The sequence below is a fragment of the Acomys minous genome (assembly GCF_964271855.1).
Source record: "Acomys minous genome assembly, chromosome: 16".
NCBI classification, from domain to species: Eukaryota; Metazoa; Chordata; class Mammalia; order Rodentia; family Muridae; genus Acomys; species Acomys minous.
In genome coordinates this window covers 20,327,552-20,343,242 of record NC_140498.1, presented here as the reverse complement: position 1 = coordinate 20,343,242, position 15,691 = coordinate 20,327,552, and the positions used below count along the sequence as shown (strand labels likewise).

Sequence of the window (15,691 nt, the reverse complement as noted above, 5' to 3'; positions counted from 1 at the left end):
CCTGGTCTACAAAGCGAGTCCAGCACAGCCAAAGCTACACAGAGAAACTCTGTCTCAAAAAACAAAATAAAATAAACAGTTCTAGAACACTCTCCTTCCCTAGAGTCAGAGGACACTGGACACCCACTTGCATGAGGGAGCATGAGAGGTAAAGAAGTAATGTCGTGACTTCGTGTCACTCTGTGGGGAACCGCAGCTGGGCGGTTACTGACCATTACTTCTTTTTGTCTGCGGTTGTAACTTTTTGTCTGCAGTTGAAACATTACTTGTTTTTCTCTGCAGTTGAAACATTGTGCTCCACTGGTTGCCTTCATTTTCCTTGTTTTGAGTCTCACTATTTGGCCCTTGGTTTGCCTCCTCTAGGGGACTTTGCACAGTGCTGTTCGATTGCTAGTTCCTCCCCTATATAAGCAGCTCTGTTACTCCCAATAAAAGGCATTCTCTTAGCAGGAATGACCCACTATTGTGTCGTCTTTTCAATCCGCAGACCCTCGCAGTAGTCTAGACAAGCAGCGTGGGCGCTGCGTCACTCGGCGAGTGGGAGCTAGCCAACCATAAGCACGGGCTGAGTTGTTGGTGGCTCTTCCTACGGCTGCAGAATTGTCACTGGCAAACCAAGCACCTCTGTGGGTGAAAGTCGTAGACGCTACGATAATTTTGGCTGCAACTACAACCTTGGAACTTGGAGATGTGTATGACATCTTAGGAAGATAGGTTAGAGATTGTAACATTTGCTTTTTAAAAAAGTGATGGTCACTTGTGCCTTTTAATGTTTTTCTTAAAAATCTGACATCATGATACTTCCATACAATGCACTGTGGTCACATTCACCCGTTTCTCTCACCCATCTGCCGTCTACTTAGGTTGACTTGCTTCCCAGCTAGTCCCTTTCCTACACTTTTAACTTCTTTTTCCCACTTCAGGATGCAAATCTTCTGTTTCTTGCTACAAAGACTGTGTCCTGAACCAAATATTGGACAGGCATTTGGAGGCCACTTTTTTATTTTGTTTGTTTTTTGTTTTTGGAGACAGGGTTTCTGTGTGTAGCCTTGGCTGTCCTGGACTCACTTTGTAGACCAGGCTGGCCTGAACTCTGGAGGCCACTTTTTGATGAGACTCAAAAATCCTGCTAAGTCCTCCACTCTCTACATGTGACCAAATTCCTTTAACCCCACACCTTACGCAGTAAGCCTTTGGCAAACCTTTAGCAGAAAACTGCTCCTTGATGCCCACTGTGCTGTCTTGTTGGCTCTAAGTCTCTAGTTCGCCTTTTCTGTATTCAGAGTTCAGCTCCTGCATAATGGAAGTGGCTATCCCTATTGCCAATACACTGAATACAAATTCCTTCATTGCCCTTCACTGGTAGTGTCTGGCTCTTTCCCATAGTTGTCCCAATTGAGGACTTGATGGCTCAGTAGTTAAGAGCAGCTACTGTTCTTGCAGAGAGAGAGCCCCAGTTCTGTTGTTAACACCTGCTGCAAGCAGCTCTAACCAGCTGTAACTCCCGTCTCCAGGGCATCCTATCCAGTCTCTCCAGCCTCCATGTACACCTGCACTCAAGTGCACACACCCACACTGTGGAGAGAATGTAGCCTTGCCTTAGTCTGGGCCCAAGGTGAAAACAGTCTTGGGATGCTTCACCCCACTGAGACTTTGTCTCTACAAACTGATGAAGTTCTAGGTAGACTCAGATGGGAGGAGAGAGAGACAGAGAGAGAGAGAGAGAGAGACAGAGAGAGAGAGAGAGACAGAGAGAGAGAGAGAGACACAGAGAGAGAGAGAGACAGAGAGAGAGAGAAAGGACATTGGGGAACCAGAGAGAAAAATCGGAGGTTCCAGCCCACAGCGAGAGGAGCTGGAGGATTTGGCAGCGGTGGCGAGCTCGGTGGAGACCTCCATGTTCAGTCCACCGGTCCACAGATGGTGCGGCTTCTTCTGTCAGATAGATGATCTGCTGGACTCCTGAGAATTACGCCAGGGACTTGCCCTGTGGAACTGACACCCAGAAGGTGTCATTCTTGTTCTCCTTATCTCCTTTCCCTCCTATTTAGAGTAGTCAGGTTGTAAGGGAGAGGGGGTACATGCCTTTAATAAACCCCTAATAGTGTAGAATCATTAAGGAATCAGCCAACACCACACACAGACAATATTTAGAGGAATGTTTGGATCTAGCATCTCAGCCACTAACTTGATACATATTGTCCTCCCCCATCATGATTTCCCTGGTCCTTATGAATGTTTTTATTAAAAACAACAATTTTAGTATTATTTTATGAAATTATCAATCTTATTTGCTTTCCACCACCCCCCTTTTAATCTGGCTGGCTTTGACACTGTTCCATCACAGTGAGATGAGGTGCTCCCCCATTATAACCAACAATATTTTATCCAGCAATATACTAACATTGTTTCTAACAATACGAGGGAAACTGTAGTTTCTGTTCTAGTCTCAACCACATTGCCTTTTAAATAAAAATGCATACAATAGACAGTTAAATTTTTGAGCTGATACATATTCTTAACAACCCTACTGCAATACAGCAACTGTTCAGTGCAGCAGCCCTTGACTGTGACCTCAGCACTCGAGCCTGATGCAGGAAGATCATGCTTGGGAACTAGGCTGCACAGAGAATCCTGACTTACGACCAAACAGGACAGGAGGGGGGAGGGGAAAGAGAACAAAAACCCGTCAAAAAGTCGTGCATTAATGACATTGGCCAATCTCTGGCATTGAAAAGGCCAAAGACTATGTAACTTAGAACAGTATAGGATCTAGAAATACACATTTTTCTTGACTCTTTATTCAGAACTCTCATGGAAAGTTATGTTTCAAAATGAGAACAATCTTTACATTTATATGATAGGTAATACTGACATACTTTATAACCTGAGAAAGACAGACCTATTATCCTAAGTCATGCCTTCAGGCTTTGAAGGACTAACTACGGCTTTTTTTTTTTTCAAGACAGGGTCTCCTTGTGTAGCCTTGGCTGTCCTGGACTCACTTTGTAGACCAGGCTGGCCTCAAACTCACTGAGATCTGTCTGCCTCTGCCTCCTGAGTTGTTACTGTTCCATCTATTGTATTTTATCATCCACCTATGGATGATAACATTTTCTGGGGCTGAAGAAGTGGTTCCATAGTTAAGAACACTGGCTGCTCTTGCAGAGGACCTGGATTTGATTCCCATCACCCACATGGCAGCTCACAACTGTAGCTCCAGTTCTAGGGGATCAAATGTCCTCTTCTGATCTCCTTAGACAGTGCACACACATGAAACAAACACATACATGCAGGCAAAACACTCATAAAATAAAATAAATATAATTTATTTCTGCTCTAAGTTCTTAGAAAATAATCATGGTCACTTCAGTTGGGTTTCTAGTCATTATGGAAGAAACTTGACTCTCTCTCTCTCTCTCTCTCTCTCTCTCACACACACACACACACACACACACACACACACACACACACACACTATACAGGATGGCGAAAAATGATTTCATCCATGCACCATCAAAATTAGGACAATTTATGGGTACAGTGGTACCTGCCTGTAATCTAACATGTAGGAGGCGGAGGCAGGAACATCGCTGCCTAGTTGACTTCTAGGCCCCGGTGGTGATGGAAATCAGAACAATGTTATTCTTAAAACAGTGAAGAGAAAAACTATCATTTTTAGTCAATGCGCCAAGTGGATGCAACGAAATACTATTCCTTTTTATGATAAAACTCACAGCACAAGAGCCGCTCAGTCAGCTTCAGAACAAGCATCCACAAGCTGAAGCTAGTGTGTAAACAAGCTGAAGCTAGTGTGTAAACAAGCTGAAGCTAGTGTGTAAACAAGCTGAAGCTAGTGTGTAAATGGAAAAGTGCTATTGTTTATATTCACTGCATGGTCCCATGCTGCACAGAAAATTAAATAAAAGACACTGTGATCAGATGAGAAAACCTAAAAAGGTTTAGGTAGTGCCACACTGTAAGAAAAGTAAGACACCAATTAGAAGAGAAAAAAAAAATGGTATTTGTAGTTACCATGATTGTGAATGCAAAGAATCTACAAATACACCATTAGAAAGAAAGAAATTTGTATGCACACATGTACCATGCACACACAAATAAATTATCCATGTTACTTATACAAGGCCAATTATGTAAAAATCGATTATGGCTATATACTAGCATTGGAAAATGGAATTTTCTCTTCATGTGTGTGTGTGGAGTGCATGTTTGGGGGTTCATGTTGGAGGTAGCTGATGCTCAGCGTCTTCCTTAATTGCTCTCTCACAACTTGTTTTGGCGAGTTAAGCTAGCCTTCTCGCTCCAAGGTAACTAAGACAAGTCTTTAATATTACCATTAAGGACATGGCCTCATAACTAGTGATTCAAAACAATGAAGCAAAGTAACTGACAACACAGAATTATGTGTATTAAGTGTGGGGGTGTTGTAGGAAAGCTAGAAATCCAGAAGAACAACAATTTAAGACAACAGTTTTCTTTCTTCCTCTTTAATGAAAACCATGCAGTTTGATAATAGCTTAGGAAAAGACAGTGCGAGGTAGTTTTTTGTTTTTTAATTTGGTTCATTGCTTTTAAAATGCATATATTTCAATTATTTACTATTAAAATATTGGCTGTAATACTAATAGCTGATATTCCTTTTGTTAATGACAAACCCTGCACTCAGATTTTTCTAGTGTTTATATATTGCATATATTATATAATTCAGACAACAGAATAAAAGTGTTCCTTTTACCTTACAAATGGCCAATGCCAATGTCTGCAACAGTGAAGCAACTGATCTTAAAAAGTGACTGATAGGTTTGAAATCTTTGTTAATTATTATACGACCAAAGTTTTTTCTTCCAATTTTAATATCTTATAGGACTAAAAGTTTCCTCATAGTCACTATACTTCGTAAGTCAATATGTAGAATATATTCTCCAGGGAACTTTGGTCAACTGCTTTTACTCATGCAAATCTGTGTTCAAGGAGTCCTCTTCAATATGAATTTTGTAATGGTTGGTTAGGGAAGATCTCTGGCTGAAGAGCTTCCCACATGCACTGCACTCATAGGGCTTCTCTCCAGTATGAATTCGCTGATGTGCAATAAGCGAGGAGCTTTGTCTAAAACTCTTCCCACACGTGCTACAGTTAAAGGGCTTCTCTCCCGTGTGAATCCTTCGGTGCTGAATAAGAGCTGCACTTTGGCCAAAGGACATCCCACATTCCTGACATCGATAAGGTTTCTCTCCAGTGTGGATTCGCTGGTGGTTACTCAGGGACGAGTTACACCTGAACGTTTTCCCACACTCGGTACATTTATAGGGTCTTTCTCCAGTATGCATTCTCTGATGCTGGATCAGAGCTGAACTCTGTCTGAAGGCTTTCCCACAAACCTTGCATTTACATGGTTTCTCCCCGGTGTGAATTCTCTCATGAATGATGAGAGTTGAATGGGAACTTAAGGCTTTGCCACACTCATTACAGTTATAAAACTTCTCTCCTGTATGAATTATTCGGTGTCTGTTGAGCCTTGAGATAGAAGTGAAGCCTTTCCCGCACTCATTGCATCTGTAGGGCTTTTCTCCGGTGTGGATTCTTTCGTGTTGAATCAGAGATGCACTCTGACTGAAGGCTCTGCCACATTCGCTGCACTTGAAAGGTTTCTCTCCAGTGTGGATTCTCTGATGGTAGCGGAGGGATGAGCTGGACTTAAAGCTGTTGCCACAGTCACTGCACACGTAGGTCTTCTTTCTGGAATGAATTCTCTGGCATCCTGAAAGGGAAGTGGATGCCTTCCTACCTGGGTTATATTTATGAGGATTTTCTCCAGCATGGATTTTTTGATGCAAAAAAAGGCCAGACCTTTTGCTAAAGGATTTTCCACATTCTTTGCACGTATAGGATTTCTCCAAAGTATGAGTCCTTAGGTGCTTACCAAGTGATGCACTATGGCTGAAGGCTTTCCCACATTCTGTACATATGTAGGGCTTCTCTCCAGTATGTGTTCTTTGATGTTGAATAAGAGCAGAACTTTGGCTGAAAGCTTTCAAACACTCTTTACATTGAAATGCTCTCTCTCCAGTATGGGTTTTCAGATGTTTGCGAAGGGATGAGTTGTGCATGAAAATTTTTTCACAAGTACTACATTTATAGTGTTTCTCTGCTGTCCTGATTTTTGGCTGATTAAGTGAATTTGAATTTTTCTTGACGCTATTTCTTTGTGTTTTTTCTCTAGCAATCTTCTGTTTCCCAACTGACTTCAGGCTGACATTTGGGCCAGAGCCAAAATTCTTATGGCTTTTATCTACAATAGGGATTTTTGTATGGGTGACTGAAATGATTTCTAAGCTTTCGTTTTTGTCCTGTTTTTTAAAACTGTCCCAGGACCTATCCCTTTTGAGTTGCTTCCTTTTTAATCTCTGAAATGATGACTCTTTAGTTTGAGTTGATTTTGTCGTGTGACGGCTGCTCTTACATCCTGGAAGAAAAAAATTGCCAGTGATAGGTGTGATTAGCTCAGACTAAATGTACAGGAAGAAGGACAACGATACCTAAATAAATACTGTAGCCTAAGGGTACTAGGACAGTGAGGACTAAAACAGCAGCTGAGAGCCTATCAGCTGGAGCGAACAGAGGATACACAAGCGCATTTATGCAGGGGTGAGGTAAGAGTAACCAGCAGAGGGGTTAGAGGAGTATGAATTAGGAAATGGAGCCTGGTACCCAAAGCCCATGATGGATTTGGAAATTATGGTACCGTTGCCATTCTTTTTCATTTTGAAGTTCTTAATTTTCCCTTTCCTACCTGTCGAAATCCTTAGCAGCCTTCCAATGCAACGCAAACAACTCCTCCGTTGCGTCTTTTCCTGACTGAGTCTAGCAATCCACACCCTTCCTCTCATTATAGCACTTATTACAAGATACAGCAAAGCATCACTTAATGGCAGGGATATGCTTTGAGAAATGTGGTCCTAACTGAGGTAGGCCATCTTCATGTAAGCATCACTGAGGATGCCTCACACCAATCTACATGGTGTACATTAACCACCAGATATACGTGTGTCTTGATGTAATCAAAAGATATGGTAAACATGACATGGATGAGACTGCTCCTAGTTTAACATCGCCTCCTAAACCTTTCTTCCCATAAGCACAAGCATAATTTAATACAAAGTATTAAAATACAAAATGCAAAGCACAGTAGTCATGAACCAGCAATATAGTAACTTACTGCTATTATCAAATATTATATATTGAACGTAATTCTAGTGCTATACTTTTATACTTCTCAGCATGAATAATACATTCTGTTAATTTCTATTTATCCAGTTTTGATGCAGGGTCTCACTATGTAACCATGGTTGGCCGGGAACTTAGGGTAGAGAGCGGGCTGGCCTCGAACTCACAGGGATCTTGAGTGCTGAGATCAAAGGAGAACATCACCACTTTGACTAGCTTGCATGCTACTGTTTAAAAAAGTTTTATATTAGATTTGCTTGTCTTAATTTATGTATGTTTTGCCTGTGTGTACGGATGTACAGCACATGCATGCTAATTGCCTGCAGAGGTCAGGCGAAGGCACTGGAACCTCTGGAACTAGAGTCACGGATGACTGTGAGCCATGACGGGAGTCTAGGGAACAAAGCCGTGTCCTCCGCAAGCACAAGCGCTCTAGCTGCCTGTTCATCTCCCCAGCCCCGTGTACTAACTCTTCCTGACTATAGTGTCACGGGCTGGCAGGTCACTTTCATCTCTATCATACTCTGACAGCAGCATCGGGGTACAGTCAGCCCATCATTTACCCTGTGATACACAAGTACAGTGTATGTATTAAAGTGGAAAAGCTCTATCTAGAGATGCCAAGAAAGCCTTCAATAAAAATCTGTGTCACACGGGTAATAAGCATAAAGAGGACTTGAGGCATACCTCCACAACATGATAAAATTCACATAGTTTGGTCCAAAGCCAATACTTTATTTAATGAAGAGACACTGTATTTCTACTATAATCAAGAATGAGGCAAGTATACCCATTTTCCCTACTATTCATCTTTAAGGAAATATTAATTAGCCCAGTCAGACAAATAAATCAGCGAGAAGTTAAAAAAACAAATAACCCCAAAACTGCCTGTATTTGCTGATGGCAGAACATCTCTTAAAACTCATTCAGTAAAAAAATAAAATAAAATAAAATCCTCATTCAGTAATGAAGCGTATATAGAATTGACACACAAAGGCATTTTTAGAAAGAATAAGGGGAATACAAGAAATATGAAAAAACTATACAAGAAAAGTTTTTGTAAGCATCCTGAATGAAAATGGAGCATTCCTCTGCTACTCTCGGATATAATAACCCACTGTCAGTAAATAAAGTCAGGATATATGTCAGCATTTCTCAGTAGCAGCAGACATCCTGGTCAGATACTTGTTGTGTGGGACTATCCTGCAGTCAGCATATTGAGTTACTTTCAATATATCCTTAAACACACTAAGTTCTCGTACATGAAATGCAGCCCTCCTTGGAAAGAGCAAGAGACTTTGAGATGCTCATTTGAAAAGGGAGCAGAGACAGGAGGGAGGCTAGGGTCTAGGAGCTTGAGCTTGCCCTCTCCTAACAGACCTTGAGGATCAAGTACCCGAAGAAGGCTCCTGATGAGGGACAGGCTGACCCAAGGCCTCCCCTGAGGCCCTGACGTATGGAAAAGGAACATAGTCTCTTGTATAAAACCAAGAATATGCTTGGCAGAGCCAGGAATGGCCTGGTGCAGTGTTGGGGTGGCCTTTTTGTGCACGATGTAGAGTTGCCTTTGTATTATTCAAATGTTGAGTTCTGTACCTGCAGAATTGTTATTATTCTTGCTGCATTATATTTTACAAACATTCCTCCAACACATTCTGATTGGTTTAATAAAGAGCTGAACACCCTATAGCAAAGCAGGAGAGGATGGGCGGGACTTCCAGCTAGAGACAGGAGCTCTGGGAATGAATTGGGTGTGGGAGATTCACCAGCCAGCTGTGGGGGAAGAAACAGGGTGCTGGGACTGAGAAGCAAAGAGCCATGAGGTGGAGCATAGATTACTAAAAAGGGGTCAATTTAAGTTGTAAGAGCCTAAGCTAAGGCCAAGCTTTCATACTAAAGAAGAAGTCCAAAGACAATCCTGTCATAGACCAGGGCTTTGGCAGAGCTTAGGTCTCAGATCCTGAGAACCCCACTCTTCTGACCCTAAGGGCCTCTGGTTGTCAGTCCCAAAGCTGCTTTGCACTTGAACTATGACAGTTTGACTATATTCTTTCTGTATCCCCCTTGCTCAGCATAACTGGATTGGCACCATTGTGCAATAGCTTTCCGCTGACTCTGTCCCACCCTGCCACCCGACCCCAAATAGTATATAAGATGCTGAACTTCTTTTTTGTTTTTGTTTTTGTTTTTGTTTTTTGAGACAGGGTTTCTCTGTGTTAGCCTTGGCTGTCCCGGACTTGCTTTGTAGACCAGGCTCTCCTCGAACTCACAGCAATCCACCTGCCTCTGCCTCCCAAGTGCTGGGATTAAAGCCATGCTCCACCATGCCTGGCAATCTGAACTTCTTAATAAACTTGCTTGGCATAAGACATTTCCTGAAACCAGCTTTCCTGTCGCCTTTATCTCCTCATCCCCTGGTCCTCCCACTTAGCAGCTGTCACTAAAGCACGACCTGCTGCTGGTCCAGGTCGGTCTCCAGTCACTGAGGTCACTGAGGCTACCCTCCGTTCTTATTTTGCGGAGTGTCACCTCCCCCCCTCCCCCGCCCGCCCCCACTCACCATGACTTTCTTTCTCTGCTTTCCAGGGTTCCTCTCCTTGCTGTAACACGGAGATCATCTTTGGTTTGGCAAATGGAAATCCTGACCACACACAGAATTCACAGAAACAGAAAAACGACTTAGTTGTAATAGGAACGTACATTACATATTTGTGTGAGAAACCAGAGGAAGGGACAGGACACTTCTACTGGGTACTTTAGCTGTTCCCTGCCATGTGACGGGATGTGTTAAGCAGAAGCCAAGTGGCTCACAGGACATGACTGGTATTGCGGAAATATGCTAAACAGGCAGCCTTAACATTCTCGAAAAGTAATGCTGGGTGCACAGCCAGAATAAAATGAGTAGCTGTTAGGTTGCCTGTTTACAGCGGGAACACACGGGCTTCTTTTCAAGGATAGAGTGTTGGCAGTTGGTCTGCTTGCTGCCCAAATGAGCAGACTCACATACCCCCAAATGTTTGTTTTTTGTTTTTCGAGACAAGGTTTCTCTGTGTAGCCCTGGCTGTCCTGGAGCTTGCTCTGTAGACCAGGCTGGCCTTGAACTCACAGAGATCCGCCGGCCTCTGCCTTCTGAGTGCTGGGATCAAAAGCGTGCACCACCACTGCTCGGCTTGTTTTTTTGCTCTAAATGTTTGCAACCTTCCCTGAAAACTTATTCCTGTTTGACCAATTAAAAGCCGACACACCTGGGCAGGGCAGATGGGATAGCTAAGGTTTGAAGGCTTTTGGGACAGAGAGGTTCTGGGAAGGGAAGCAGTCAGAGACTGGAAGAGGATCTTGGGAGGAGACAGGAGAGAGGCGGAGGAGGAAGGGGCCGCCTCTATGGGCTAGGTGAGTGAGAAGCACCTGGCCGGCGTGCATGGAGGGTTTGGCCCAGAGGAAGAACAGTAGCAAGTATTTTGGGACTATGGATGGGAGGGAGCTCAACAGAAATTATTAGGAGGAGATGGCTTGGGGCTGGGGCAGGGAGATATGGGAGGTAGTTTAGGGGATTAATATCTGCCCTGCCCTGGGTAAACCAAGGCTGCTTTTAATGATTGATAGCAAATTAGAGAATACTGCGTGGTAATCATAGCCTAATAATAAACATTTATTAGACCCCATCTTTAAATTAACATCAACAACAGAGTATACAGCATTTACCTGTGTACAAAAGAGAAGTGAGAAAGGCAAGAAATAGGAAGGCTGAGGGAAGTCTTTGTTACAAGCAACACAGAATAAATATAACATGAAAATGCAGCGTCAACACTGAAGGAATTTCCACTGTCAAGTTACAGACAGCAAGGGACAGTATGAGTATCAATCCCTTTGTTCTCCTATTTGGGGCCTGTAAACACCTGGAAGTGGAAAACAGTTTCATTATTTATAGAGATCTGATCTGTACAGCCCTACAGCAAAACCCAGCCTAGGGTGTTCTAATGGCCACAGCCTCCATCCAGGGAAGCAGGGGCGGGGCCCTCACTGCTGCATCTCTGCCCACAGGGAGTCTCCTCACCCAGCGAGGCCAGGTTGCTGTAGTTCTCCAGCATCACCTCGCGGTACAGGCTTCTCTGGGAGGGATCCAGCTTCTTCCACTCATCCCGAGTAAAGAGCACGGCCACATCTTCAAAGGTCACCGGCACCTGTGAGGAAAAGCCATTCCATCTCACCCAGGACCAACCTCGTACGGCACGAGGGAGGTGATAGTGTGGAAAGTGGACAGGCCATCATAAAATGATGTCACTGAGGGCTCTAAAGAGGCTAAGTAATCCATTTAATGATTAATTCAAGCAGTGACAAATACACAAAGAACAGCAATGATGATGCGCATCGAAGAATCTCCATGAGGAGACGGCTTCAACTACGGCAAGCTAGCCAATGGGCAACTGTCCCTATGCAACCACAGACAGAAATGTCCATCAGGAGATGGCTTCAACTACGGCAAGCTAGCCAATGGGCAACTGTTCCTATGCAACCACAGACAGAAATCTCCATCAGGAGACAGCTTCAACTACGGCAAGCTAGCCGATAGGCAACTGTCCCCATGCAACCACAGCAGAATGCTGTCTGAAAACGGAGGAGACGTGGACGCAGGCTGAGTTGATTGCCTAGCTCTGTCAAGACAGGGTGAGTGAGTCCCTCATAGTTCCTGCTTCATAAAAATGTTTGTCATATACTGAGCCAGAAGGCTGATGATGATGCTCCAACGTTATAGAGAGATTCTGGGTGACTGTCCAGGCAGCTGCCTCTGTTGTTTTATTAGTTTTTTGAAGTTGCTTGCCTGCACTTCCTGCTTACTCAGATATAATTTTATTTCTCAAGTCTCTGATTAGGTTTAAGACTAAATAGTTATAGCTTTGTAATTAAACTTAGTTAGCAGTTAAGAAGATGTTTTAAGATCTAAATAGATGTTTTTAGGTTGATAAGATACAAGAAATAATAGAAAATAATTTAGGTCCAAGACTATAGACTCACCTAGATAGGAGAGATTGTATTTTCTTCAGGGTTGCCAAATACATTTAGACTAGACAGTGTGCATGTCTTACCTATTGGTTTTTATGCTTCATACTTGTTCTTACTGTATATACTTTATATATAAAAATAGCTTTTTTAATTAGACAAAAAGGAAGGATTGCAACAGTCTGGTCTGGTGCTTTGTATTTGATTGTTAATGATCTTGCTTCCCAAGGTCTCCTTGCTGTCTCTTAAAGATGTATGTATGTATGTATGTATTTATTTATTATGTATACAGTGCTCTGCCTGAATGTCCACCTGCAGGCCAGAAGAGGGCATCAGATCACACTATAGATGGTTGTGAGTCACCATATGGTTGCTGGGAATTGAACTCAGGACCTCTGGAGGAGCAGTCAGTGTGCTTAACCTCTGAGCCATCTCTCCAGCCCATCCTTGCTGTCTCTTACAAGCAGACTATCATCACACACCCCAAATGTTGCTGTGTAATCTTGGCTGTGTAATCCCTGTTTGACCAATAAAATGCCTACATACTTGGCAGGGCAGAAATGAGGTAGGCGTGGCCAAAGTTCACAGGTGGATCATGGGAAGGAGAGGAGAAGGAAGCTGAGGCACCATGGGTTAGCATGGAGAGAACCATGTGCCAAGGAGGAAGAGTCTGAGGATTGGCATGGAGAGAAGCCCAGATGGAAAGCATATGCAAGTACTTTTTATTTTTGAATGGACATGGCCCAAATAGGAATATTTAGAGCAAATGGTTTGGAAGAGGTAACAAGGTAGCTTAGCAGGTAATATCTGCCCAGCCTCAGGTGAAGTAAGGCTTACTTAAAATTCTATCAGATGTCTGTGTCTTTTATTGATATGACAGCAAGTTATTAATAACTGTCATAATAACTACAGGCTTTTAATAATAAACTTTAATGGCCATTTTTATTTTCTACAACATAGGAGCCTGGCTTTGTGTATAGAGATTTACAGCCAATAATGCACCTCATGGTCATTAGTAGTCTTTCTAGTAAAGGTTTTTTTGAGTTCTTTGTTTTGTTTTTGAGACAAAAGTCTATGTAGCTCTGGATGGCCTGGAACTTGATATTGTTAGGCCAGGCTAGCCCCAAACTCACAGAGATCTGCCTGCCTCTGCCTCCCTAGTACTGGATTAAAGGTGTGGGCCACCATGTCCTGCAAGATTCTTTACTTTTAATTTTCACATGCATGCGAAAAAGAATGTTATGGAGAGAATACCAAAGATAATCTTGGCTTTTAAAGAATTTCTGATGTACTCGGCACACAGGAACATGCATAAAATCATTTCAACAATGCGAAAAAGCTCTGTAGCTGGATTGGTAGGCTCACATACCATCTCCAACTTCAATCTTCACTTCAGAGACAATGTGAGATCAGAATCCACCTGATGTCACAAGCTTTACCACTGGCAGCAGCACCACCACAGTGGAAGGTTTCCACCATGAACGCTGAACTTCTTTGGTTCTTTCCTTGGTCTTAAACTTCCAGACACTGGGGCTTTCTTTTTCTTTCTTTCTTTTCTTTTCTTTTTTAACTGTGGTATTGACACATGGAGAGCAGGTAAGGGAGACAAAGGAAAGGGTTCACACACACAGGGATGAGGGTTCAGGGCATGAACACAACTGGACCTCCTGGATGGAATGTAAAGGCTTAAGGATATGGAGCTGGCCAAACCCTAGGCCCTTGTGGCTCCACAGAGAACCCTGTGCCATCAATGCAGCGTTATCTGGTGCTGTGGTAACTACAGACTGAGCCCTCAGTGTCTGGCCGAATCTAAACACTTCCCATGAACTGACTTTGTCATCCTCTGACCTATCCTAGAAGGGGGCGGGGTTGCCAATTTTATTTTATTGCTGGGGAAGCGGAGCCACAGAGAGTTAGACTTGCTCAAGGCCCACAAATGGCAACTGAGGGGATGGGCTAGAAGTTGGCTGTCTTGAGCACCCCACTTCCCGACCACTGTGTTTTACTGACTTTTCTGCTTTGAAACCCTCTTCACGGATTCTTGGGAAGTTGTTTCCTAGTTTTCAGAGGCAGGCTCCTGAAACTGTGTCCCTTGCAGCATCTCTGTATTCCTGTACCTTAAAATGGCAGGTCAAGATTAGTTTTCAGAAGAATGGTACAATCAAAACCTAGGATCCATGGAGTAAAGGGAAGAAAGCTATAGGCTGGGGGAAAGTCGCAAGCATTCTCAAAGGCAAAAAGCGATACCAAGAAATCCTTAGCTGGGCGTGGTGGCGCATGCCTTTAATCCCAGCACTCAGGAGGCAGAGGCAGGAGGATCGCTGTCAGTTCGAGGTCAGCCTGGTCTACAAAGCAAGTCCAGGACAGCCAAGGCTAACACAGAGAGACCCTGTCTCGGAGAAAAAGAAAAAAGAAAAAAGAAATCCTGTGAGGGGTGTGTGTGCGGGAGACAGACATGAAGGAAGGAAGCAGACCAGAAAGGACTTTTCCGCAGGTGTGTCCCTAACGATAAATGGGCACCTGTATGACATGGTCAACTTAGTAAAGCACAACAGATTGAGATCAGCAACCAACAAGGCTAGACCCTGTGAGAATGGGGTGTGTTCCCTCATTCATGAGAGAGGACCAACTCCTCCACGGGCACCAAATCCTGGTGAAGGCTGTACTGGATGGAGACCGTCAGTCAGGAAGGAAAAAGAAAAGCATACAAAACCCACCTTCTACTAAGAACTGAGATGGCAGTGCGCTCACCTGAGGCTTCCCTTCCCTTTGCTCTGGAGCCATGTTCTCTTTCTGCGCTTTTCTCAAGGATGGGTACAGTCTCCAAAAGTGTGATCTGAGAGAAGGAAAAAGAGCAGGATTGCTTCGCACCCCTCAGAAGTCGTGTCTCAGAAAGCGTCTCATCAGCTGAGCCTGGCTCTTCTGCCTCCAGAGAGGGAAGCAGGAGCTGGGGGCCGGCATCAGAGAATCGACAAGTCCCCACTCTTCTTGCCTCTGGATTTCCAGAAACAAGACTCAGGCGACACTGGACTCCATCACAGAGGGGACTCACTATGTCCCTATGTGCCAGGGATCACCCTACGCTGTTCACTACAGCTCAGCTGGCACTGTCCTCTGCCTTTAGATCAGGAAACTGGGGCCAGAGTGTGGCCACAGTGGGGACGCACGCGTTTCCACCCGCTCAGATCTGACCACAGGCAGGTACGTTGCTTCTCCACTCCACTTACTGACCACCCACATGCTCAACTGCTGTCCAGGGGTCAATTTCCAGAGCCCTAGAGAAAACTCCAGAAAGGGGACGGACCAGTGGCTCAGGGTGGCCCACGCCACAGGCCTCCGCCTCCTTCAGCCTGGCCGTGCGGCTCACCTCCCCCCCAGCTCCCGCCACGCCTCATAAAGGCTCCGAGCGACCGCGCGTGGAGATTCAGCACGGGAAGCTAACGGCCGG

The 15,691-nt window shown here is 44.1% G+C and overlaps 2 protein-coding genes across 3 annotated transcripts in view; one reads left to right on the top strand and one right to left on the bottom strand.

Moving 5' to 3' along the window:
- Nucleotides 1-15,691, top strand: part of LOC311587252 (olfactory receptor 1f45-like) — an 80,195-nt gene that overhangs the window by 24,088 nt on the left and 40,416 nt on the right. The gene's annotated exons all lie outside the window — the stretch shown is intronic.
- ZNF354B (zinc finger protein 354B) lies at nucleotides 4,724-15,597 on the bottom strand. Its single transcript, XM_084761366.1, has 5 exons — nucleotides 15,471-15,597; nucleotides 14,995-15,079; nucleotides 11,300-11,426; nucleotides 9,806-9,886; nucleotides 4,724-6,484 (listed from the first exon to the last, which is right to left on the bottom strand). The coding sequence occupies exons 2-5, from the start codon at nucleotides 15,025-15,027 to the stop codon at nucleotides 4,968-4,970; spliced, it is 1,758 nt and encodes a 585-aa protein (XP_084617492.1). The 5' UTR covers nucleotides 15,028-15,079; nucleotides 15,471-15,597; the 3' UTR covers nucleotides 4,724-4,967.